This window comes from Salvelinus alpinus, chromosome 5 (genome assembly GCF_045679555.1).
Source record: "Salvelinus alpinus chromosome 5, SLU_Salpinus.1, whole genome shotgun sequence".
NCBI classification, from domain to species: Eukaryota; Metazoa; Chordata; class Actinopteri; order Salmoniformes; family Salmonidae; genus Salvelinus; species Salvelinus alpinus.
The window spans coordinates 95,684,685-95,709,518 of NC_092090.1; the positions used below are offsets into that span (position 1 = coordinate 95,684,685).

General features: G+C 46.1%; 1 protein-coding gene across 1 annotated transcript in view; it reads right to left on the reverse strand.

The window, feature by feature from the left end:
• Positions 1–8,348: 8,348 nt before the first annotated feature.
• Positions 8,349–24,834, reverse strand: part of hira (histone cell cycle regulator a) — a 38,162-nt gene continuing 21,676 nt past the window's right edge. Inside the window, exons 19-25 of the mRNA XM_071404265.1 lie at positions 20,712–20,873; positions 19,370–19,428; positions 12,542–12,647; positions 11,718–11,840; positions 10,438–10,601; positions 9,971–10,059; positions 8,349–9,289 (exon numbers count right to left, since the gene is read on the reverse strand). Coding sequence (XP_071260366.1) covers positions 9,173–9,289; positions 9,971–10,059; positions 10,438–10,601; positions 11,718–11,840; positions 12,542–12,647; positions 19,370–19,428; positions 20,712–20,873 — 820 coding nt within the window. The 3' untranslated portion in view covers positions 8,349–9,172. The remainder of the gene's footprint in view (positions 9,290–9,970; positions 10,060–10,437; positions 10,602–11,717; positions 11,841–12,541; positions 12,648–19,369; positions 19,429–20,711; positions 20,874–24,834) is intronic.

Here is a 24,834-nt window from a genome sequence, read left to right on the forward strand (position 1 = left end):
ACAGACGGGCTTGCCGTGGTGCGTGCCATTCTGTATTTATACCCACAAGTCTGTAGGGACTGTGCATGCCCACCACAGCCACCCCCGCCGCCACTCCCTGTACCCAGCCTCCACCCGCTGCCAGAACTAGGGCTTTGGTGTTCTGCTCTGTTCTGTTGTGTTCTAGAAAATAGATTTTAGTGCCTGTGTCGCCAAATCTACATCACAATGAATAGTAAACAGGAGATAGAACTGTTCGGCCTTGGCAGTCGGATTCAAGTTGAGGTACTGAGCCAACAAGTGCCATTCAGATCTCTTAAATACAAGATCTACAACAAACAAACATCTCTCCAAATAATTTGCGGCTGAAAAGGGTATTGGCTCAATTCTTTCTCAACAACAACATCCACACTGCACTCCTAATCATTTGAAATGAAATAATCCCATTTTGTTGTGTTCCTTTGCCATGTTGTTCAATCAGAGAGCCAGAGGACACGCTTGGTGGGCGATAGCATCGTCTCTGGCAGGCAAGGGGACAGGATCTGTCATCTATCTTACCATAAGTCTTGTCCCTGGGTGAATTTACACAGCCGGTGACAATACAGGGGCCTTCGCAGGCATCAACCTTGAGAAGGATGTCATTGCATCCTACAAGCCTAGCGAGCTGTGAAAAGAACGGCATGTATATAACAGCCCATTTCAGAACTGTGGCTTGACTGACATCCAAGTAGGCCATAGTTTTAACCCTGATTCATCGCCTTGTGTCACAGGCATTATGGGAAAAATGTGCTTCAGTGTACTTTGCAATCTTCCAGACATTGAAGACACCATACTGTTGCTGTAAACCCACATACAACAAGTACAGCGTGTAGAAGAAGATTGTGCTGATTTTGGGCAGTGTTTTTGGGCAGTGTATCTCCAAGCTTGAAGATCACAGTGAAGGAAGGAAGTGGTAGGAGGACAGAAAGATGTAGAGAGTAAAGAGAGGAGGGGATAAAGAGAATTACTGAGTAAAGCTCTGAATCTTCATGAGGCGAATTGTTATGAGTGGTTGCTGTTCTGTGTCATAGTGTTGCCTACGCCCTCAATACTCTGGCTGTCCTGTGTCACCATGCTGCCTACGCCCTCAATACTCTGGCTGTCCTGTGTCACCATGCTGCCTACGCCCTCAATACCTTGGCTGTCCTGTGTCACCATGCTGCCTATGCCCTCAATACCCTGGCTGTCCTGTGTCACCATGCTGCCTACGCCCTCAATACCTTGGCTGTCCTGTGTCACCATGCTGCCTACGCCCTCAATACCTTGGCTGTCCTGTGTCACCATGCTGCCTATGTTGTCAATACCCTGGCTGTCCTGTGTCACCATGCTGCCTACACCCTCAATACCCTGGCTGTCCTGTGTCACCATGCTGCCTACGCCCTCAATACCTTGGCTGTCCTGTGTCACCATGCTGCCTACGCCCTCAATACCCTGGCTGTCCTGTGTCACCATGCTGCCTACGCCCTCAATACCCTGGCTGTCCTGTGTCACCATGCTGCCTACGCCCTCAATACTCTGGCTGTCCTGTGTCACCATGCTGCCTACACCCTCAATACCCTGGCTGTCCTGTGTCACCATGCTGCCTACGCCCTCAATACCCTGGCTGTCCTGTGTCACCATGCTGCCTACACCCTCAATACCCTGGCTGTCCTGTGTCACCATGCTGCCTACGCCCTCAATACCTTGGCTGTCCTGTGTCACCATGCTGCCTACGCCCTCAATACCTTGGCTGTCCTGTGTCACCATGCTGCCTACACCCTCAATACCCTGTCTGTCCTGTGTCACCATGCTGCCTACGCCCTCAATACCCTGGCTGTCCTGTGTCACCATGCTGCCTACACCCTCAATACCCTGGCTGTCCTGTGTCACCATGCTGCCTACGCCCTCAATACCCTGGCTGTCCTGTGTCACCATGCTGCCTATGTCCTCAATACCCTGGCTGTCCTGTGTCACCATGCTGCCTACACCCTCAATACCCTGGCTGTCCTGTGTCACCATGCTGCCTACGCCCTCAATACCCTGGCTGTCCTGTGTCACCATGCTGCCTACGCCCTCAATACCCTGGCTGTCCTGTGTCACCATGCTGCCTACGCCCTCAATACCCTGGCTGTCCTGTGTCACCATGCTACCTACGCCCTCAATACCTTGGCTGTCCTGTGTCACCATGCTGCCTACGCCCTCAATACCTTGGCTGTCCTGTGTCACCATGCTGCCTATGTCCTCAATACCCTGGCTGTCCTGTGTCACCATGCTGCCTACACAAGACAAAACCAGGACACAGTTTGCCTCACAACAGGATGAGCAAATGGACATCAGGGCCTGTATCACAAAGAGTCTCAGAATGGGAGTGCTGATCTGGCATCACCACCGTCCCCCGTCCATACTCTTATTCATTATGATCAAAAAGGCTAAACTGGTTATTAAAGTATGAAATGAGAGTACAGGGGTACAAGCTACCTTATTTTTTCCTAAGGCAGTTGAAGCTAACAGTGTTTTGATATAACCTTTTTAAAAATGGAGGAGGTATTCTAGTATCTTCACTTTGAACATAAAAATGTCTGCTCCTTATTGTGCTACTACCTACTGTTTTCTTTCTGTTTGTTGTGCGTTTTGGAATGTTCACAGAAGTGACTGTTTACTGGCGCCATGTTGTTTGACAAATTCTGCATCCTGGTTAAACATAGGAGGTTGTTCTTGTAGAAGATGCAATGCCAGCTGGTGACCTTGGTAACGGCACTGGCGTTACTGGTGACCTTGGTAACGGCACTGGCGTTACTGGTGACCTTGGTAAGGTCAGGACAATACACGGGAAAATACAAGACAGGACAAGGAATTACAAGACAGGACTAGAAAATACAAGACAGGACTAGAAAATACAAGACAGGACAAGGAATTACAAGACATGACTAGAAAATACAAGACAGGACTAGAAAGTCCAAAACAGGACAAAAATGTACAAGACAGGACTAGAAAATACAAGACAGGACTAGAAAGTCCAAAACGGGACAAAAATGTACAAGACAGGACAGGACTGGAAAGTACAAGACTAATATATAAGCCAGTTACCATGGAGCTGTGAATTAGGAGGAGGTGACATTAAATGTTGTCTGGGGTTGCTTAGGGGCAATGCAAGATAGGAATGGTTTCCAAATGTCATTATAATCTTTCAGTTTGTTATTTAGTTAGACGGTATATCTCTCCAGGGAGGCCAAGTCAGACAATAAATTAACCAGTATAGATCGGAATCTTTGGACCCCTTGTGTCTCCAAACTTTCACTCCTTTGCTTTGCAATTTCATAGTGTTGCTGGGGGGGGGGGGGGGGGGGGGCTGCTATCAAAACCAAACAAATAAAGTGCATTCGGAAAGAATTCAGACCCCTTCCATTTTTTAAAGATTTTGTTACGTTATAGCCATATTCTAAAATTGATACAATAGTTTTTTTCCCCTTGTCAATCTATACACAATACCCCATAATGGCATCACAATAATGTCCCCATAATGTCAAAGCGAAAACATGTTTAGACATTTTAGCAAATGTATAAAAAATAAAAAACAGAAATAACTTATTTATATAACTATTCAGGTCCTTTGTTATGAGACTCGAAATTGAGCTCAGGTGCATTTTGTTTCCATTGATCATCCTTGAGATGTCCCCAAGAACACAGTGGCCTACATCATTCTTAAATGGAAGAAGTTTGGAACCACCAAGACACTTACTAGAGCTGGCTGCCCGGCCAAACTGAGCAATCAGGGGAGAATGGCCTTGGTCAGGGAGTCGACTAAGCACACGATGGTCACTCTGACAGAGCTCCTCTGTGGAAATGGGAGAAAATTCCAGAAGGAAGACCATCTCTGCAGCACTCCACCAATCAGGCCTTTATGGTAAAGTGGCCAGACGGAAGCCACTACTCAGTAAAAAATGCACGACAGCACTCTTAGGGTTTGCCAAAAGGCACCTAAAGTCTCTCTGACCATGAGAAACAAGATTCTCTGGTCTGATGAAACCAAGATTGAACTCTATGGCCTGAATGCCAAGCGTCACGTCTGGAGGAAACCTGGCACCAACCCTACGGTGAAGCATGGTGGTGGCTGTATCATGCTGTGGGGATGTTTTCAGTGGCAGGAACTGGGAGACTCGTCAGGATCGAGGGAAAGATGAACGGAGCAAAGTACAGTGAGATCCATGAGGAAAATCTGCTCCAGAATGCTCAGGACCGCAGACTGGGGTGAAGGTTCACCTTCCAACAGGACAACAACCCTAACACACAGCCAAGACAACGCAAGGAGTGGCTTCGGGACAAGTCTCTCAATGTCCTTGAGTGGCCCAGCCAGAACCCGGACTTGAACCCGATCGAACATCTATGAAGAAACCTGAAAATAGCTGTGCAGTGACGCTCCCCATCCAACCTGACAAACCTTGAGAGGGTTTGCAGAGAAGAATGGGAGAAACTCCCCAAATACAGGTGTGCCAAGTTTGAAAGCATCATACGACTCAAGGCTGTAATCGCTTCCAAAGGTGCTTCAACAAAGTACTGAGTAAAGGGTCTGAATACTTTTGTAAATGTATTCATTTTTTAAATATTTGCTAACATTTCTAAAACCCTGTTTTTGCTTTGTCATAATGGGGTATTGTGTGTAGATTGATGATGAAAAAAATGAATTTCATCCATTTTAGAATAAGGCTGTAACGTAACAAAATGTGGAAAAAGTCAAGGGGTCTGAATACTTTCCGAATTAACTGTTGTTCCCCGTCAACCTAGAGCAAGTGTAAGGATGACAGTTTTTGGCTCACTCTCTGTGTACTGTGTTGTTGATGTTTGTGAGAGAGGCACAGTGGGGTTTGTGTGTATATTCCTATGCATCGCAGCATCTCGGAACACGCGTTCTGTAACTCAGGAGTAATTAAGCAGCCAGGTAAAGTAAGACTCACTCCTCGTCTCAAAGACGTCTGAGGTGACATCAAACCGAATACATTTGATTTACTATGAATTACAAATGCATTGCAATTACATAATGCCAGCAGCTTTAATATTCCCCTTGGTGTGTATGTGTGTGTGTGTGTGTGTGTGTGTGTGTGTGTGTGTGTGACCCACTTAACATGTCATATTTATCACTCAATGTGATTTTTTTCACCGATTGAGGGTCAAAGGCCCCAAAAAGGAAATGTGGCCCACAGTGAACCCCGAACAAACTGCTTCTTTAGGAAGAGGAAGGCTGGTTATTAAAGTCAAAATGACAGACTACATGGGTATGAAGTAAACTCTCCGAGCCGAAGGCAGTTGAAGATAACAAGCAGTGTGATAGCTCACACTCAACATGAGGAAAAGCAGTCCAAATTATTCCCCAGTAATCTATAGCCTCCGGTATCCGCCCCTGCATATTAAAACGGAGAGGGAGACAGTTCTATTGGATCTACCAGCGGGCCAGTGGGGTACAGCAAGTATCTTGTTCCAATAGCGAGAAATGCCAAGATACTGTACATATTTGAACAACACACAGTCAGTAAAACTAAGCCAATTTGCTCCCTCAGTGTAGCTGCCATAATTCTACTGATTTCATCCCCTTTGCTTCTTGATTCCACATCCGTAGGCTATGCACCACAACTCGCCCCCTTGACATAAGTCGATCAAGGACTTCAACAACTTCAGTTTGGAAAAACACAAAAATTCTGCATGTTAAAATATATTTATATATATATTTTTTTAAAGGTATGTGAAAGTGGCTCGGGGAGAGATCTCAGGTGTGTGAATGTTCTGCTCTGCAAAAAGCCTTGGGACATCCCACATGGCACCCTAGCAGGGGTACCACTCTGTTCCCTTTTCTCCAGTCCTTACAGTACTTTGAAGAGTTCCCTACGGCCTCTTTTCAAACTGCCGTTCACACCTCTCGCTCTAAAATGTGTGTCTATAGACAGACACGGTTGTTAATGGTCCTGTGTTAGCCCATCAGTGCTGAAAGAACATCTCAGTGAGACTTGTATCCCAAATGGTACTCTATTCCCTATACATTACTTTTCATCAAACTCCTTGGTCTAAAGTAGTGCACTACATAGGGAATAGAGTGCCATTTGTGAAAAACTTGTCTAAACACCCCCGGTACACAATGAGGTGAAACCCACTATGTGGAGTGAACTATTCAGACGGTAAAACATTGAAGCGTCCTCAGTGGAGGGGAATGTTATTGGGAGAAAGAGGTGTCATCTGGATGCCTGAGGCTGTCTTTCTAAAACTTCTGATTCAAATCATTCAAGTGAATAGGATTCAGAAGTCAGAAGGTAGACTAGGTGAGTGTGTAGGTCTAGGGGGCCTTATATCTACTGGGTGGGTGATTCTCAGGTGTTAGTCCTGTGGTGCTGGGAAGGAAGGAAGGAGTTTACTGTTAACTTTGAGCCGACTGTTCCTGTTGTGACCTCCCCACGACGGAAGAAGGCATTAAAGGGCCCCCGTCACCAACCGAGACAAGGATAAAATACTAAAGGGTGTATTGACTAGGAACCAAACTTAAGCAAACAGGCCGCAATGGCCCAATAAGAAATGCTGATTTCCGTTGCAAAACATTTTACAATCACCACTAACCCTGTGGCAGGAAGGGGAAACCCTTTTGCCTGCATTTAATCAGCATTAGAGATTAGCATTCTCTCTATTCCGGCTGTTTGATTGCTGTCTGTGTCCCAAATGGGATCCTTTACCTTACATAGTGCACTACACCGTAGGGCTCTGGTCTAAAGTAGTGCACTATGTAGGGAATAGGAGCTGTCTGTCATTGATATTCCTCGGGGGAAGCAGTATTTGGCTAATTTCTGCAGACGGCTATTTTGGGCATGTTTCAGTGAATGGGATGAATTATTTACAGAATGCCAGTCACAAACAGCATGCTGTCCACACACTGAACATATTGGACAGGTGCTGACTGACCTTGTCATGGAGACCTTCCCTTTGTGGTGCCTGGCAACGCTCTGAACCGTGTAGTGTGGATCTCTACTACACTCTGAACCGTGTACTGTGGGTCTCTACTACTACACTCTGAACCGTGTACTGTGGGTCTCTACTACTACACTCTGAACCGTGTACTGTGGGTCTCTACTACTACACTCTGAACCGTGTACTGTGGGTCTCTACTACTACACTCTGAACCGTGTACTGTGGGTCTCTACTATAACACTCTGAACCGTGTACTGTGGGTCTCTACTACACTCTGAACCGTGTACTGTGGGTCTCTACTACTACACTCTGAACCGTGTACTGTGGGTCTCTACTATAACACTCTGAACCGTGTACTGTGGGTCTCTACTACACTCTGAACCGTGTACTGTGGGTCTCTACTACTACACTCTGAACCGTGTACTGTGGGTCTCTACTACACTCTGAACCGTGTACTGTGGGTCTCTACTACTACACTCTGAACCGTGTACTGTGGGTCTCTACTACACTCTGAACCATGTACTGTGGGTCTCTACTACACTCTGAACCGTGTACTGTGGGTCTCTACTAAAACACTCTGAACCGTGTACTGTGGGTCTCTACTACACTCTGAACCGTGTACTGTGGGTCTCTACTATAACACTCTGAACCGTGTACTGTGGGTCTCTACTACACTCTGAACCGTGTACTGTGGGTCTCTACTACACTCTGAACCGTGTACTGTGGGTCTCTACTACACTCTGAACCGTGTACTGTGGGTCTCTACTACCCCCCTGTGGTCAACTAACTCTAAATCTAGTCATTGGATTGATGAAGGAACGAGCTAGGGGGAGTTTCCACCACATCACTTATACTAGTCAGTTCCATTCTAATCCATGAAAGGAAGTGATCAAGTGCACACATTAGGAGAGTTTATTGGCACACACCCTCACTGAACAGAGTGAGGATGCTAACTAACTAGCTTATTGAAAGAAAAACAACCATGTCATCCTGAATAGATCAGCATTAATTTCTTCAGACAGGCCTGAGGCTCCAGACACGCCTGGCCTGAGGCTCCAGACACGCCTGGCCTGGCCTGAGGCTCCAGACACGCCTGGCCTGAGGCTCCAGACACGCCTGGCCTGGCCTGAGGCTCCAGACACGCCTGGCCTGGCCTGAGGCTCCAGACACGCCTGGCCTGGCCTGAGGCTCCAGACACGCCTGGCCTGGCCTGAGGCTCCAGACACGCCTGGCCTGGCCTGAGGCTCCAGACACGCCTGGCCAGGCCTGAGGCTCCAGACACGCCTGGCCTGGCCTGAGGCTCCAGACAGGCCAGGCCTGAGGCTCCAGACAGGCCAGGCCTGAGGCTCCAGACAGGCCAGGCCTGAGGCTCCAGACAGAAACAACCGTGGACAAGAAGATTCGCCAAACAGCATTTGTTGATTGTTTTATTTAATTTCAAAACACAAGTGTTGCCTGTTTGTATTATTTTCCTCTCATTTCTTTTTTTTTTTTTCTTCTTTTTTTTAGAAAATGGAAAAGAAGTTGCCTTGTACAAACATTTAAAAATGACTAACAGAAAAGAGTCTGTACACATTCTGTAAAGATAGGAGAGGGGTTAAGCTCAGAAGAGGGTGATTCATGGTAGAACATAGCTCCTCTATCCTACTGTAGCTTTAGTTTTTTCCCTTACATTGACCCTTAAGCATGTGACCCCAGATAACCCTGTATAGTTGCACCCCAGGGCAGGAGAGGACAGGACAGGGCTGGTGCGACCCATAGCCAGGCTTGGTGGGCAGCAGCCACACATACCAGTGGTCCGGTGAGGGAGTTGGTGGAGGTTAAGGGGGACGGGACTGTTGTGCTTCTAGTGACCCATCCAAAACCAGGTATACGCTTTTCTCCGTCTTCCCAGAAAGAGAACCCCCCCTGACATTTTTGTAGCAGGGCACGGATTTCCTTCAACATAATTATCATTGTCGTTATCAACATAATTAATCGATCAATTATTAATGGATACTTGGTGACAATGCATAATCAGTCATTATTCAGTGCTGTTTTCAGCATTCTACAACCCAGGTGGCAGTGGTTCTCCACCCAGGGACAGAGAGCTTCCTTCAGGCTGGGTTAGACAGAGCAGAGCGGAGAGAGGCCTGGAAAGAGCCAGAGCTGGAGGAGGGAATGTCGTTCAGCAGCCAGGGTGGAGCTGGGCTGGATAGGATAGTGGGTTAGTAAGTGAGTTACTTGAGAAGTGCTATTTGTTGCCGAGCAGCTCCAGCTGGTCCTGGTACTCTGTGAAGAGCCTCTGGAAACGCAAGTTCTGTCCTATGACAGGCAGCAGCTCTCTCAAGAGGTCCCTCTTCCGCAGGCCCTGGGGACAGACAGGTCAAAGGTCAAGTCACACAACATGATCATTTCACTGTGTTTGGATTGGACCACATTACTGGAACTCCTATTCTAATTGAGCCGCGACCTCCCATCACGAGTAGTGTTCCTGTAACCAACGCTGTTTGGGACCCTCTCTGGGATTGACCCAATCCCATAATCACTGCTCTCTCAATCATCATTGGTATTTCATTTGGGATTAGGGATAGGTATTTGAAATGATTTCACTGTTCGAGTCTCATGAAATGATTTCAGAGTACTCGCAGGAAGATTCAAAACAGAGTCTCATTAAATGATTTCAGAGTACTCGCAGGAAGATTTAAAACAGAGTCTCATTAAATGATTTCAGAGTACTCGCAGGAAGATTTAAAACAGAGTCTCATTAAATGATTTCAGAGTACTCGCAGGAAGATTCAAAACAGCTGAAGGAGGCTGTCTCACCTTTCAGCCACACCTGTTTTAAGTCCAATTCTGTTGCTAAGTATTTACAGGATCTAAGTATTTACAGGATCTATGATTGTGTTTTCACAGGAAGCCCCATTCTGTTCTTCTGTCCAATTACTTGCAAGAGCTGACCTGATTGGTCAAAAAGACCAATTAGTCAAAAAAATAAAAATACTTAATTGTGCAGCTTGTGTAAACCGCTTGCTGCCTTGTAGGCACCTACCAGGGTTGTAGGCTCCCAGGCACTGCTGGCAGACTTGTGCACTGGTCCCAGTAAGTCTTTACAGAGCTCCCGTAGCCGATAATCAGAACCTGCCGGACAGAACACAAAGGTTAGACAGCAAGAAGAAAATGGAAAGTAAATGGAAAGTTCAGGATTTTACAATTTAGATGGTTCCTCATCCTGAAATGAGTCTATGGGCCATGAGAAACTATAATCCATGGTTCATTTTTCAGCTACTACAATCTTTAACTTACTTTGGCCACCACCAGCTAACAATCAATGGAAGCGGATGGGACACGTGTGCATGTTAAAAAATAAACTGCCAAATCACATTCCCAAATACGGAGTTGATGTCAGTTAATTTTGTCACACATGCCCCATTCACTTGCATTCCATCCACTTCCTCTCTGGGCCCTGGTCAAAAATAGAAGGGCATAGGTTGTCATGTGGGACACAGTCTGGCTCACCCTCAGTGACCAGGAAGCGTGCATAGATGAGCAGCCAGTAGTGGTACTCTGTGCTGGAGCGCAGGGTGAGGGCCGACGCCAGCTGGTTCTCCAGGAAAACCAGGGTCATGCCACTCTGCAGGTGGTGGGGGGTGGACGACAGTCTGGAGGCCAGGCGACCCGCACTGGGAGAGGAAAACAACCACATTAAACAACATCGGGAAAACAGGGAAAAGTTTAGCAAAGGTTTCTGAATGAACGTAGTTTCATCATGTGTGGATAGAAAGTTAACGCCAAAGTCCAACTTGTACATTTACGGTGTAAAATCACCAAAACCAAGCAACGACTGTATCTGTGCATTAACAGTCACCTTGACGACACCAACTAGCTAGTTCCCTCGTCGGAACGTTAACAGAACTGCTGGATAGCAGTGCTCGGCAGGCGGGGGTCGAAGGTCACAGTGTAGCTGCGTTGTGAAACCCCAAACATGCCGTGCATAAACTCTCCACTGAGTAGACTGTATCCCGTGACTTCCAAATAGTGACCAACGTCATGAACATGGCTAAACGTTGGGAGGAAAACATCTGGCCATGTTACCGCTGGAGACAACGTGACACAGCTGCCCCGTGGGAACACCTCCAGACAGTAACGCGAGCTTGTTGACATGGTGATCAGTATTACAGGTTACTTCTCGCTTGCCCATTGAAATAAACAGCACTTGTTAACTAGTGGTCGGTATTTCATATCGGTTTAAATGTCTGGAAGCCGAAGACATCTTCCCACATCTCACCTCCCATGCTGTTACAAGGAAGCAGCCTCTACGGCAGCGGGCGCAGCCTCTACGGCAGCGGGCGCAGCCTCTACGGCAGCGGGCGCAGCGTGCAGCAAGGCAATGCTAATGGTCATTTTGTGTGATACCGTTCCTGCAGTAACTGCAGTCCGCAGATCGATATTATTGTCAATATGACACACCATGTGAAAATGTCTGAAAACGTTTTGGAGACAGAAAAGGAAAACGAGCCTTTTCTTATTGGACGAGTTCGGATAGTACCTCCCCTGTTTTAGTGCCGGCTTCAGTCTTGTTTCTGAACGCGGCTGTTCACCATCTACATCTGAATCGCTCAGCTCCTCACCAGAGACCTTCAGCCCTGGTCTAATCATGACTAAATGTGTGTGTAACAGTCTGTGTGTAGGATGACGTTTCCCTACACTCTGATCTTGGCTCAGTTTAGCATTGTCCCCACTAATGGATAAGGTTATGATAAGTTGATCCTAGATCATCGTTAACAGTCAAGACTCACTTGAGGTTGTGTCCCTGTGTGAGAGCCAGGGGTCCCTGTGACACAGGTGCATCCTGGGAGGAGATGCAGTTCTTGAAGTCAGCACACTGCACCAGGGAGTCCTGCTTATCCGCTATTAGGTTCCTGACACCACACACACACACACACACACACACACACACACACACACACACACACACACACACACACACACACACACACACACACACACACACACACACACACACACACACACGACAAGAGAGCATTAGCGGACAAGACACTGTTTTTGTTTGTACACCTAGATGTCTGTCGATGGCGTACAGTTTTAATAGTTCAACACTACGTGTCTGCTTGTTGACTGTACAGAGAAGGAGTCCCTGGCTACATTCAAACTCGGGACAATTTTTTCTTGAGCGGATAGTCGGGGGACCGGAACATAACTATAAATCATTTGTAGACTGCAAATTGATCACAAGAAACCCAAACAGATAACATTTGACTAAAATATAATAATCTCTACTGTTGATTACAGATATGTGTATTTACTCGATTTACTGAGGAACAGATTTTCTACAGTACAATTACTCTGAGCTGATTTCCTGGTGATTTTCCATTATTTTTAACTGTTAAAGTGTCCTGTTACAACAGTCAGTAGAACAGTTGGCAAGGTGCTAACTAATAAACACTCTACAGTATATACTTCTAAAGATGTCATGGATTGATTGACCAGACATTTGTGCCGCCTTCACCAGTCAACATCGTGCCGAAACATTGGGGGGGGGGGGGGGTATAGAATGTGTGACTTTCATGATTTCTCTAAAGTAAGTGTGTGTGTGTCTTACCATGTCTCCAGGGAGGAGTTGAAGCAGTAAGATTTCCCATTGGAGAGGCCAATGACTGGGACCCCCTGCTGTGTCAGTAAAGACTGGGACACAGTGCATTCTGTGCCTAGGAGAGGAGACAAAGAGAGGATGAATACAAGGAGGAAAAACAGGAGAGGAGAGAGGATGAATACAGGGAAGAGAGACAGGATGAATACAGGGAAGAGAGACAGGATGAATACAGGGAAGAGAGACAGGATGAATACAGGGAAGAGAGACAGGATGAATACAGGGAAGAGAGACAGGATGAATACAGGGAAGAGAGACAGGATGAATACAGGGAAGAGAGACAGGATGAATACAGGGAAGAGAGACAGGATGAATACAGGGAAGAGAGACAGGATGAATACAGGGAAGAGAGACAGGATGAATACAGGGAAGAGAGACAGGATGAATACAGGGAAGAGAGACAGGATGAATACAGGGAAGAGAGACAGGATGAATACAGGGAAGAGAGACAGGATGAATACAGGGAAGAGAGACAGGATGAATACAGGGAAGAGAGACAGGGTGAATACAGGGAAGAGAGACAGGGTGAATACAGGGAAGAGAGACAGGGTGAATACAGGGAAGAGAGACAGGGTGAATACAGGGAAGAGAGACAGGATGAATACAGGGAAGAGAAACAGGAGAGAAGGATGAATACAGGGAAGAGAAACAGGAGAGAAGGATGAATACAGGGAAGAGAAACAGGAGAGAAGGATGAATACAGGGAAGAGAAACAGGAGAGAAGGATGAATACAGGGAAGAGAGACAGGAGAGAAGGATGAATACAAGGAAGAGAGACAGGAGAGGAGAGGATGAATACAGGGAAGAGAGACAGGAGTGGAGAGAGGATGAATACAGGGAAGAGAGACAGGAGAGGAGGATGAATACAGGGAGGAAAAACTAAGCTTTTAAAACATTTCAGACCGTCAGTAGGGTTGAAAGTATAGATTATATCCCACGCGCTCTGCACTGGTTGAGTAATAATAACAAAGTCAAGCAGGTGACATGACAGCGTGGGAGGACGTGCCCCCCGCGGTTCATATTTAAAAGTATGTCAGACCTTGTCTCAGAAAATCTTCTCGCCCCAAAAGATTGAGTGACAGGAAAGTACTGACAGCCTTCCAGGTCTTCATAGAACCGTAGTTATAAAGTAGAACAGAAGTTACGAATGTACCTTTCAGACCGTTCAGTACAGTTGAAGGTATGGACGACTTATACCAACAAGGTCACGAGGAATAGCACTAACCTCCGATTAGTGCACCAGTGCCGCTGGACGAATGGTAGAGCCCATGGTGCGGCAGGATGCGACGTTGACCTTGTAAAATCTTGAGAACGTGCAGGGCGACAACCAGGTAGCAGCTGCGTATCTCTCATTTCAGGGGAGACGCCTCTCAACGCAGCACAGGATGTGGTGACACTTCTGGTCGAGTGACATCTCACACCTTCTGGGACAGGGAGCCCTACTCCCTTGTAGGCCTGAGTGATGACATCCACAAGCCAGTGTGAAAGCCTCTGCTTGGACAATGCAAGGTCTTCTGACTTCCCACCGAAGCACAGAAACAGCTGCTCTGACTTCCTGTAGCGTTCCGAGGCTTGCATATAGCGTTTGAGGGAAAGGACTGGACACAGGAGACTAGCGCACTCTTCCTCCGCATTCTGGAAAGGATGGGGGCAGTTGGCCACCAATTCAATGGCTTGATTGATGTGAAGGGGTGATAAACCCTTAGGTAAAAAGGCTGGATTGAGCCATAAGGTCACGCCTAGGTCGTCTGCCTTCTATCGTAGGTAGACCGGGCTCATAAAGAGCTCACTCACACGTTTCGCTGATGAAATAGCTAAGAGGAAAGCTCCTCTATATGCTTGAAAGGAAATTACGTCCGATAATAGCAGGATCGCAGATGATCAGTAGAGGGTCGGGCACTTCAGAGGCCACACCCATAGCTGTAGTTGGTCTGGGCTGGGATGCCATAACCTGCATTCCAACTGAACGCAGCTCCTGTCTGTGAGGGAACTGCCATGGCTCTCCCTCCAAAAGAATAAGGGTTGGAAACCAGGGTTTCACTGGCCATCTGGGGGGCTACAAGCAGCAGCCTGTGCTGAGCCTGAGAGACCAGGTGCAGCGTTGCTAAGAGGCCCTCTGGCCATGTGTGGGCTAAGGTGTCCATGCCCAGAGGGATGTTTGCTATGAGGCGAACAGGTTCTCGTGCTGTTCCAAACCGTTGCCATTACGCCGCGACAAGAAGTCTGCCACCTTGTTCACCTTGCCTGGGAGATGAATGGCTCATAGGGAGGCCAGACGTGGTAGGGCCCATATCAAGAGTTGTTGGGCCACCTGTAGGGACCATACAGACCTCGTTCCCCCTTGATGGTTGATGTGGAACACTGTCCACGTATTGTCTGATCGTATCAGGACAGGAAGTGATTCAGGGCTAGGTAAACTGTCTTAAGTTCGAGCACATTGATGTGCCCTTTCCTTCGTACACTCGCGAGAGAAGCGGCGCAGATGAGCCAGTCGTCGAGGTAAGGAAGGATCTCAATCCGTTGTAGATGGAAGGAGCTCAGGGCTGCGCTCACGCATCTCGTGAAGACTCGAGGCGCCAGGGAGAGACCGAAGGGTAATAACGCAAACCGGTAAGTCTGGCCCTGGAAGGCGAAACGCAGAAAACGCCTGTGTTCCAGTAGCACAGGAACGGCACAGGAACGTGAACGTAAGCATCCTTTAAGTCCAGGAACGTGAATCATTCCTCTCTGGCTACAATCTGGAGAACGTTGACCGGCCGCAACATGTGAAAGGGGAGAACGTTTAGGAAAAAAACATTGAACCGTTTTAAATCCAGAACTGGACAGAAGTCTCCGTCTTTCTTCATAACCAGAAAATAGGTTGAGTAAAAGCCATCTTGCTGTTCTGATGCTTATACTCGTGATCGCACCCTTCTCCAGGGTTGAGGGTGCAATCTTATAGGTTGAGGGTGTAATCTCCAGGGTTGAGGATGCAATCTTATAGGTTGAGGGTGTAATCTCCAGGGTTGAGGATGCAATCTTATAGGTTGAGGGTGTAATCTCCAGGGGTTCTGTGACTGTCATTCTGATCCCTGAGAATGGTGGGGGCCGGTGTCAGAAGTGCAACCTGTACCCTTGTGAGAGGGTCATCAACATCTATGGGTCTGTTTTCTACGTATGCTGACCCGAAGAGCAGTCTGCCTAGCTCTCTGTTCATGAACGCAAACGCTTAAAGAGATGCGTCATTCGGGTTGCAGAAGTCCGGATCTGCGCGCTCCGCCTGGAGCATCCTGTTCTGTGCTAGCATGAGCACTGAGGGCTGGGGCAGACGTCACATCTTTCAGGGCTTCATCTGGAGAGAGCATTAGTTCTGCTATGTATTCATCCACCTTAGGCATATGGTCCAGCCCATGTTGTTTTGCGTCGCGCATGGCAGATAGCGTCCTACTGTCCTTGCCGTGCTGGGCGAGGACAGACCAGCATCTCCGAAGCTCCGTAGGAACAGACGGTGAACGTGGCATACTGAACGGTGTCGCTGCCTGGACCTTCTTAAAGAACGGGTTAGCTGCGGGGGCTGTTGCTTGAGGGTCATCAAGCTCCAGCTTAGCTAAGGCAGCACGCAGGACTGTGCGCATAGTGAGGCAGAGCTTCCTTATGACTCCTCTGACCCTTTGGCATTGAGACTGAATAGATCCACAGTGGTTGGCACCTCCATCACCGTGTTGGGCGTGTCATCATCCTGGTCACTACAGTGCTGGTTGGATGCCTGAGTGGACAGCAGATCATCATCTCAGCTATCTGAGTTCTCTGTTGCGTCCCCCGTACGGCAGTGTGCGAGAGGGGGTCCGACTCGGGGGCTTGAAGGAACGCAAAAGCATTTTTAGTTTCTCTATCTTAGAAGAGAAGGAGTCGGCCTTCCGTGTGAGGCTCTTAATTTTGATTATTATTTATTTTTTACAGAAGGGGGGGGGGGGGGGTTCCATCGGTTTCGTTTTTGGTGGCCCTGGGTGGGTCCTGGCGAACAACACTGGTAAATTATTTGTGAAAAGCAGGCCCTCTTCGCTTCCCTCACCTTCGCAGGCAGGATGGCGCAGTTAACGCAGGGGTCAGACAGGTGGCCAATGAATCATCTTTAACCTGTAGTTAACCTTTAACCTGTAGTTCAGCCATGCATACCTAGCATCATGGTGATGCGCTGTTCTCTGAGCTCAGAATGTAAACAAAATAAATCAAATATAAATATTTATTATACTGATTCATCAAATTAACTAATATAATAGTAACCGAAGACTGTATTACAACAGCTACCGCAATACACAGAAAGGGTAGAGAGCTACAATAATCTGGCGGGAGATGTAAAAATGGTTGGAATAGGAGCTGTAACATATTTAAATGTATGCTTATTTATGCGAAATACGCACGAATGGCAGTCGTTTGGTAAGGCAAGCTGACAACACACAGTGGCAGCTAGTTTAATAAACTGGCAAGCTAGCTTGTGATACCAAGCGTGTAGCTGGCGTGTGATACCAGGGGAGAGAGATGCCTAGGGGAGGCAAACTGAATCGCATGTCATATAGCTGGCTAGGCTAACAAACTTCCTACATGTGGTTATCTAGGAAAGTGACCCGTTCGAGTTTTATATACAGTTGTGGCCAAAAGTTGAGAATGACACAAGTATTAATTTTCACAAAGTCTGCTGCCTCAGGTGTATGATGTATGATGGCAATTTGCATATACTCCTGAATGTTATGAAGAGTGATCAGATGAATTGCAAATAATTGCCAAGTCCCTATTTGCCATGCAAATTAACTGAATCCCCCAAAAACATTTCCACTGCATTTCAGCCCTGCCACAAAAGGACCAGCTGACATCATGTCAGTGATACTCTCATTAACACAGGTGTGAGTGTTGACGAGGACAAGGCTGGAGATCACTCTGACATGCTGATTGAGTTCGAATAACAGACTGGAAGCTTCAAAAGGAGGGTGGTGCTTGGAACCTTTGTTCTTCTGTCAACCATGGTTACCTGCAAGGAAACACGTGCCGTCATCATTGCTTTGCACAAAGAGGGCTTTACAGGCAAGGATATTGCTGCCAGTAAGATTGCACCTAAATCAACCATTTATCGGATCATCAAGAACTTCAAGGAGAGCGGTTCAATTTTTGTGAAGAAGGCTTCAGGGCGCCCAAGAAAGTCCAGCAAGCGCCAGCACCGTCTCCTAAAGTTGATTCAGCTGCGGGATCGGGGCACCACCAGTACAGAGCTTGCTCAGGAATGGCAGCAGGCAGGTGTGAGTGCATCTGCACGCACAGTGAGTCGAAGACTTTTGGAGGATGGCCTGGTGTCAAGAAGGGCAGCAAAGAAGCCACTTCTCTCTGATGAATCCCCTTTCCGATTGTTTGGGGCATTCGGAAAAAAGCTTGTCCCGAGAAGACAAGGTGAGCGCTACTATCAGTCCTGTGTCATGCCAACAGTAAAGCATTCTGAGACCATTCATGTGTGGGGTTGCTTCTCAGCCAAGGGAGTGGGCCCACTCACAATTTTGCCTAAGAACACAGCCATGAATAAAGAATGGTACCAACACATCCTCCGAGAGCAACTTCTCCCAACCATCCAGGAACAGTTTGATGACGAACAATGCCTTTTCCAGCATGATGGAGCACCTTGCCATAAGGCAAAGTGATAACTAAGTGGCTCGGGGAACAAAACATTGATATTTTGGGTCCATGACCAGGAAACTCCCCAGACCTTAATCACATTGAGAACTTGTGGTCAATCCTCAAGAGGCGGGTAGACAAACAAAACCCCACAAATTCTGACAAACTCCAAGCATTGATTATGCAAGAATGGGCTGCCATCAGTCAGGATGTGGCCCAGAAGTTAATTGACAGCATGCCTGGGTGGATTGCAGAGGTCTTGAAAAAGAAGGGTCAACACTGCAAATATTGACTCTTTGCATCAACTTCATGTAATTGTCAATAAAATCCTTATGACACTTATGAAATGCTTGTAATTATACTTCAGTATTCCATAGTAACAGCTAACAAAAATATCTAAAGACACTGAAGCAGCAAATTTTGTGGAAATTAATATTTGTGTCATTCTCAAAACTTTTGGCCACGACTGTAGTTGAAGGATGACTAACGTTAGTGCCCGGTGACCTTGATAACGAGCACAGCAGTGGAGGATATCTTCACAAGATTAACACCGGAGTACGGTGGCCAACACACACACACACACACACACACACACACACACACACACACACACACACACACACACACACACACACACACACACACACACACACACACACACACACACACACACACACACACACACACACACACACACACACACACTAGCTGGTGGGCTAAATCAACACAAGACAAGGAAGCCTGAAAACCTCAGATAAAAGGGATAGGTAGGGGAGAGCTGTCACACAGCCTTGGAGGGCGAATTTTACGCTCTGACCCACAGGTCACAGGCTGTTGGTCACAGACTGACAGTACACACAACTCACACAGAGTTTAGCTTACCATACTGGGACCTGGGAAGATGCAAACTGAAAAACGGGAGCAGCGGACCAGTCAATTTGCGTGATATGCTATGCTAACTTTGGGGGAAGTAATAAGAGACAGTGTTCTGACGTACGGTTGTATATGAACCGCGGGCGCCTCCTCCCATGCTGTCACGTCACCGGCGGGACTTTGTTGTTATTACTCGACCTGCGGTGGGATATAATCCATACTTTCAACCGTACTGACGGTCTGAAAGGTTTGAAGTAGAACTCCTCTCACCTGATAAAATGGTCTGCAAAGATTCATTCTTCACTACCGCACTCTGTTTCTGGACATCCCTATAAAGAAGAAAGAACACGTCTCAATTTTTTTTATTAATTGAACTTTTATTTAACTAGGCAAGTCAGTTTAGAACAAATTCTTATTTACAATGATGTACTCAATGTATGGCCCTGTCCAGAAACAAACAACCCCTAGCCTCTGAACCCCTAGACACTTTGAGGAGATCTGACAGGATTTGATAGGTGTAAACAATGTGTCATTCTTCCTAGCCTATCAGAGAGCAAGTCTGAGATATCAGCATATTGATGCGGTAGGTAGCCTAGCAGTTAAGAGCGTTGAGCTCCGAAAGGTAGCTGTTTTGAATCCCCGAGCAGACTAGGTGACGACTGTGTCGATGTGTCCTTGAGCGATGCACTTCACCATAGCTGCTCCAGTAAGTCGCTATGGATACGTGCGCCTGCTAAATTAACAAAAATGTCCAATGTTCACACCTATCAAATGAAAAGGTGTCAAGGGACTAGGGGTTGTCTCTAGTCTAAAATACAAGGTGTGGCGAGTCAGGAGTGATCACCGTCGCTAGTACACTCCAGAGTATGCGAGTCGTGTTAAGCAGTCGGAATTCCCACACTCATCGCTCACCTAGGTGATAGGCTATGTGGCCGCTGTGTGAAAACAAACAGCTTTTTCTCTAATCCACTGATGATCAGATGCTTTAATTAGAACTGTGGCCCTGTTGTGCTCACATCTTAACAGTTGTGACAACTTTAGCACTCCTCTCTTTTTAAAACAACAGCCTGTATAGAAACGCAAACGTCTCTGATGCTGCTGCCTGGGCTCATTGGTTGTCTTGTCATCAATTACACAGGTGGTGACCCATTTCTTGTTTGACTCATATCAACATCTCTGCACATTAGTGGCGGGGCTAAATAAATACAACAATAGGTCTAATTAAAAGAACAGTGATGAAGGAAATGAAACATGCTGGGCAGAGCATGGCCAGAGCTCGTGGCTGAGTTGGTACAGGAGCGAAATTCCCGCCGCTCTATTTTTTTAAAATCCACTCCACACTCCAGCAAAATGATGCACGCTCCGCTCCTCGCTCGACTCACACCCTCTGGTGCACACTAGGTGTAGGGTGAAATTGGATCATTTTTGCATTTCCCCCACTAATGGTTAAAATTAGGATCGGGGAAGCTGATCCTAGATCTGTACCTAGTGGAAACTTCCCATCAGAGCAGCAGCCTAGATGGTGCATCTCAATAGGTTTTGTCACGTCAATACGGGTGTGTGTGTGTGTGTGTGTGTGTGTGTGTGTGTGTGTCACGGGGCTCTCTCTCACCAGACAGACAGGGTGGCGCAGGCGGTCAAGGCCATGACGTAGAAGCCTGAGCAGTGCAGGGCGGACATGGGCGCGGGCAGCAGGATGGCGGGTAGTAGGCGGCGGCCACACGCCGAGAACACAGACAACATGCGGTCCGCGCACGCCACTGCCACCACGTCACTGGGGGAGGAAAGGAGGAGACACACATTATTTACTACTGTGTCAATAAAGTTTTAACATTTGTTCATTATGACCGACAGTTGGAATGGAAGCTAAATCCTTGCCCCCTATAAAAACAGCACAGTCAACTCCAAAGACGTTAAAGCTGAGATATAAAACAGCAGTCAACTCCAAAGACGTTAAAGCTGAGATATAAAACAGCAGTCAACTCCAAAGACGTTAAAGCTGAGATATAAAACAGCAGTCAACTCCAAAGACGTTAAAGCTGAGATATAAAACAGCAGTCAACTCCAAAGACGTTAAAGCTGAGATATAAAACAGCAGTCAACTCCAAAGACGTTAAAGCTGAGATATAAAACAGCAGTCAACTCCAAAGACGTTAAAGCTGAGATATAAAACAGCACAGTCAACTCCAAAGACGTTAAAGCTGAGATATAAAACAGCACAGTCAACTCCAAAGACGTTAAAGCTGAGATATAAAACAGCAGTCAACTCCAAAGACGTTAAAGCTGAGATATAAAACAGCACAGTCAACTCCAAAGACGTTAAAGCTGAGATATAAAACAGCAGTCAACTCCAAAGACGTTAAAGCTGAGATATAAAACAGCAGTCAACTCCAAAGACGTTAAAGCTGAGATATAAAACAGCAGTCAACTCCAAAGACGTTAAAGCTGAGATATAAAACAGCAGTCAACTCCAAAGACGTTAAAGCTGAGATATAAAAACAGCAGTCAACTCCAAAGACGTTAAAGCTGAGATATAAAAACAGCAGTCAACTCCAAAGACGTTAAAGCTGAGATATAAAACAGCAGTCAACTCCAAAGACGTTAAAGCTGAGATATAAAACAGCAGTCAACTCCAAAGACGTTAAAGCTGAGATATAAAACAGCAGTCAACTCCAAAGACGTTAAAGCTGAGATATAAAACAGCAGTCAACTCCAAAGACGTTAAAGCTGAGATATAAAACAGCAGTCAACTCCAAAGACGTTAAAGCTGAGATATAAAACAGCAGTCAACTCCAAAGACGTTAAAGCTGAGATATAAAAACGGCACAGTCAACTCCAAAGACGTTAAAGCTGAGATATAAAACAGCAGTCAACTCCAAAGACGTTAAAGCTGAGATATAAAAACAACACAGTCAACTCCAAAGACGTTAAAGCTGAGATCCGCATTAGCGGAAGCAGCACCACTGGCAGCCCCAGGCATATTGTTATGGTTTACTTTACTAACCCAGTCGAAGCCCTGTCTAAAGGAAGTCTGTTCTCAAGTGCCTCTCCTATATCTGAGATAAGATCAGGAAACATTTGTTTCTACTAAGCTATATGGATTTCTTTTTAAGAAGGTCATACACCAAGGAACATGTTGTCATTTGATTTAGAATTTTAAGACCCCTTGAAGGATAACAATAACAAACAAAAAATGATTTGATGAAAAGGCTTATTTAGTTTCTTTGGCCTTACAGATATTATCCCATCCAAACACATTGAATAACAGATTCACTACATGGAACAATAGTCCCCCCCGAAAAATCTAAAGGAAGTTTGTTCTGAAGTGTAGGTCCTATTTCTGAACGATATAAGAAAGATCAGGAAACATATATATATATATATATTTTTTTACAGGTATTTAAACCCTTATTTGGGGCTAAACAGTTTCCATATATACTTCCATTCACTTTTTCAACTAGAGCAAAACATGTACGTGTTTGTGACAGTCTCACCTTTCCACAGAGGTATCCCAAACTGTTCGGACGCTACAGACAGAAGTTGTCAGATTGGCTGTACCAACTTCAGACGAGTCCTAAGACTCTTGTGAGGGGAACACCATTGACCGTGAGAGTCTCGTCTTTCCATAGAGGGGTCGTAATAGTTTAGACCAAAACGTGTGGATGCCTTTGTGAGAACATGTCTCATGGTCTGACATACACCGCCTCTAGCTCTGTCACTTTTCACCGCAGATGGGGAAGTGCAACATCGGCCGATGCGGAAGTGCAACAATCGGCCGATGCGGTGGACATCACTCCAGCTTAAATTGACAGATTGTTATGGGGATGTTTGTATTATGCTAATTATACTGAACAGGAGTGGCATATCAAGAAGCTGATTAAACAGCATGATCATTACACAGCAGCACCTTGCGCTGGGGAAAAGGCCAGTTGTCATACAACACAATGCCACAGATGTTTCAAGTTGAGGGAGTGTGCAATTGGCATGCTGACTGTAGGAATGTCCACCAGAGATGTTGCTAGAGAATTACATGTTCATTTCTCTACCATAAGCCACCTCCAATGTCGTTTTAATGAATTTGGCAGTACGTCCAACCGACCTCACGACCGCAGACCACGTGTAACCACGCCAGTCCAGGACCTCAACATCCGGCTTCTTCACCTGCGGGATCGTCTGAGACCAGCCACCCAGAGAACTGATGAAACTGAGGAGTATTTGTCTGTAATAAAGCTCTTTTGTGACTGGCCTGGCACCCCATGGCTGCAGTCATGTGAAATCCATAGATTAGAGCCTAATTTATTTATTTCAATTGACTGATTTCCTTATATGAACTGTAACTCAGTAAATTTGTTGAATGATTGCATGTTGCGTTTATATTTTTGTTCAGTATAGATTTCCGCAGGGGCAACGGACATTGACTCGAGGGGGTTGAACAGAGAAGAGGAGCTATACAATCTGCTGTTCAATCACAAGTGCAATGACGTCCCTCAAAAATATTAGTTTGAAGTAACTTCTTTGTTGTAGTAATACCGCAAATGGATATAGCAGTTTCATTGCTACGGATTCTAGCTTTAACCCTTCACACTCGTACCAGTACACAGGTTGAACATGACAGATTTGGGCACTAATAATCTCCGAAATCAAAACGTACAGTAACATGCTATGCATGACATCTCAGTGGCTGTAGAGTAACATGCTATGCATGACGTCAGAGCTCAGTGGCTGTAGAGTAACATGCTATGCATGACATCTCAGTGGCTGTAGAGTAACATGCTATGCATGACATCTCAGTGGCTGTAGAGTAACATGCTATGCATGACGTCAGAGCTCAGTGGCTGTAGAGTAACATAATATACATGACATCTCAGTGGCTGTAGAGTAACATGCTATGCATGACGTCAGAGCTCAGTGGCTGTAGAGTAACATGCTATACATGACATCTCAGTGGCTGTAGAGTAACAGGCTATAAATGACATCATAGCTCAGTGGCTGTGGAGTAACATGCTATAAATGACATCATAGCTCAGTGGCTGTGGAGTAACATGCTATAAATGACATCATAGCTCAGTGGCTGTACAGTAACATGCTATAAATGACATCATAGCTCAGGCTCTGTGCTTCACAGCTCTGTATGGGTTTTGACTGACAGATGTTCTGAACTTGAGCACCTCACGCCACAAGAAGTGGTCACCATCCCTCCCACTAATTTGGCAACTTTAGCTTTTTTGTTGTCCGAGGGAAATGCTGTAAATTAAAAGGACTCTGTATATTTTCAACGATGAGACATTGATTAGAATAAATACCACTTTGGATGTGATCCAAGCAAGCCAAACACCTGTGAGTCCAAATGTGCACTTCACATTTCCATATCATAAAACTCATGTGTACACAGTGTCACTGTTTATGATCACCATGCTTGACGTATAATTAAAAGTTGACATGGCGTCATACCCTGTGTTATTCTGAATGGAATCAGCCTGTTATTGTCTATTGTGAAGACAAATCGCTGCGGAACACGCACCTGAATACACACACGATTATTTTCTATGTGCACCAAAATTATGATCTGTTTGCGTTGTGAAAGCCTAACACGAAGATAATATTTTATAACTTTATAGCTAGTCATGTTGGCAATAGAAGAAGCTTTCAAATGACGCCCACCTGAACCAGATTGCGATTTATAAAAATGGGACATTTCTGGATTGCGTAAACAACAGTAATTGTGTGTTGGGGAC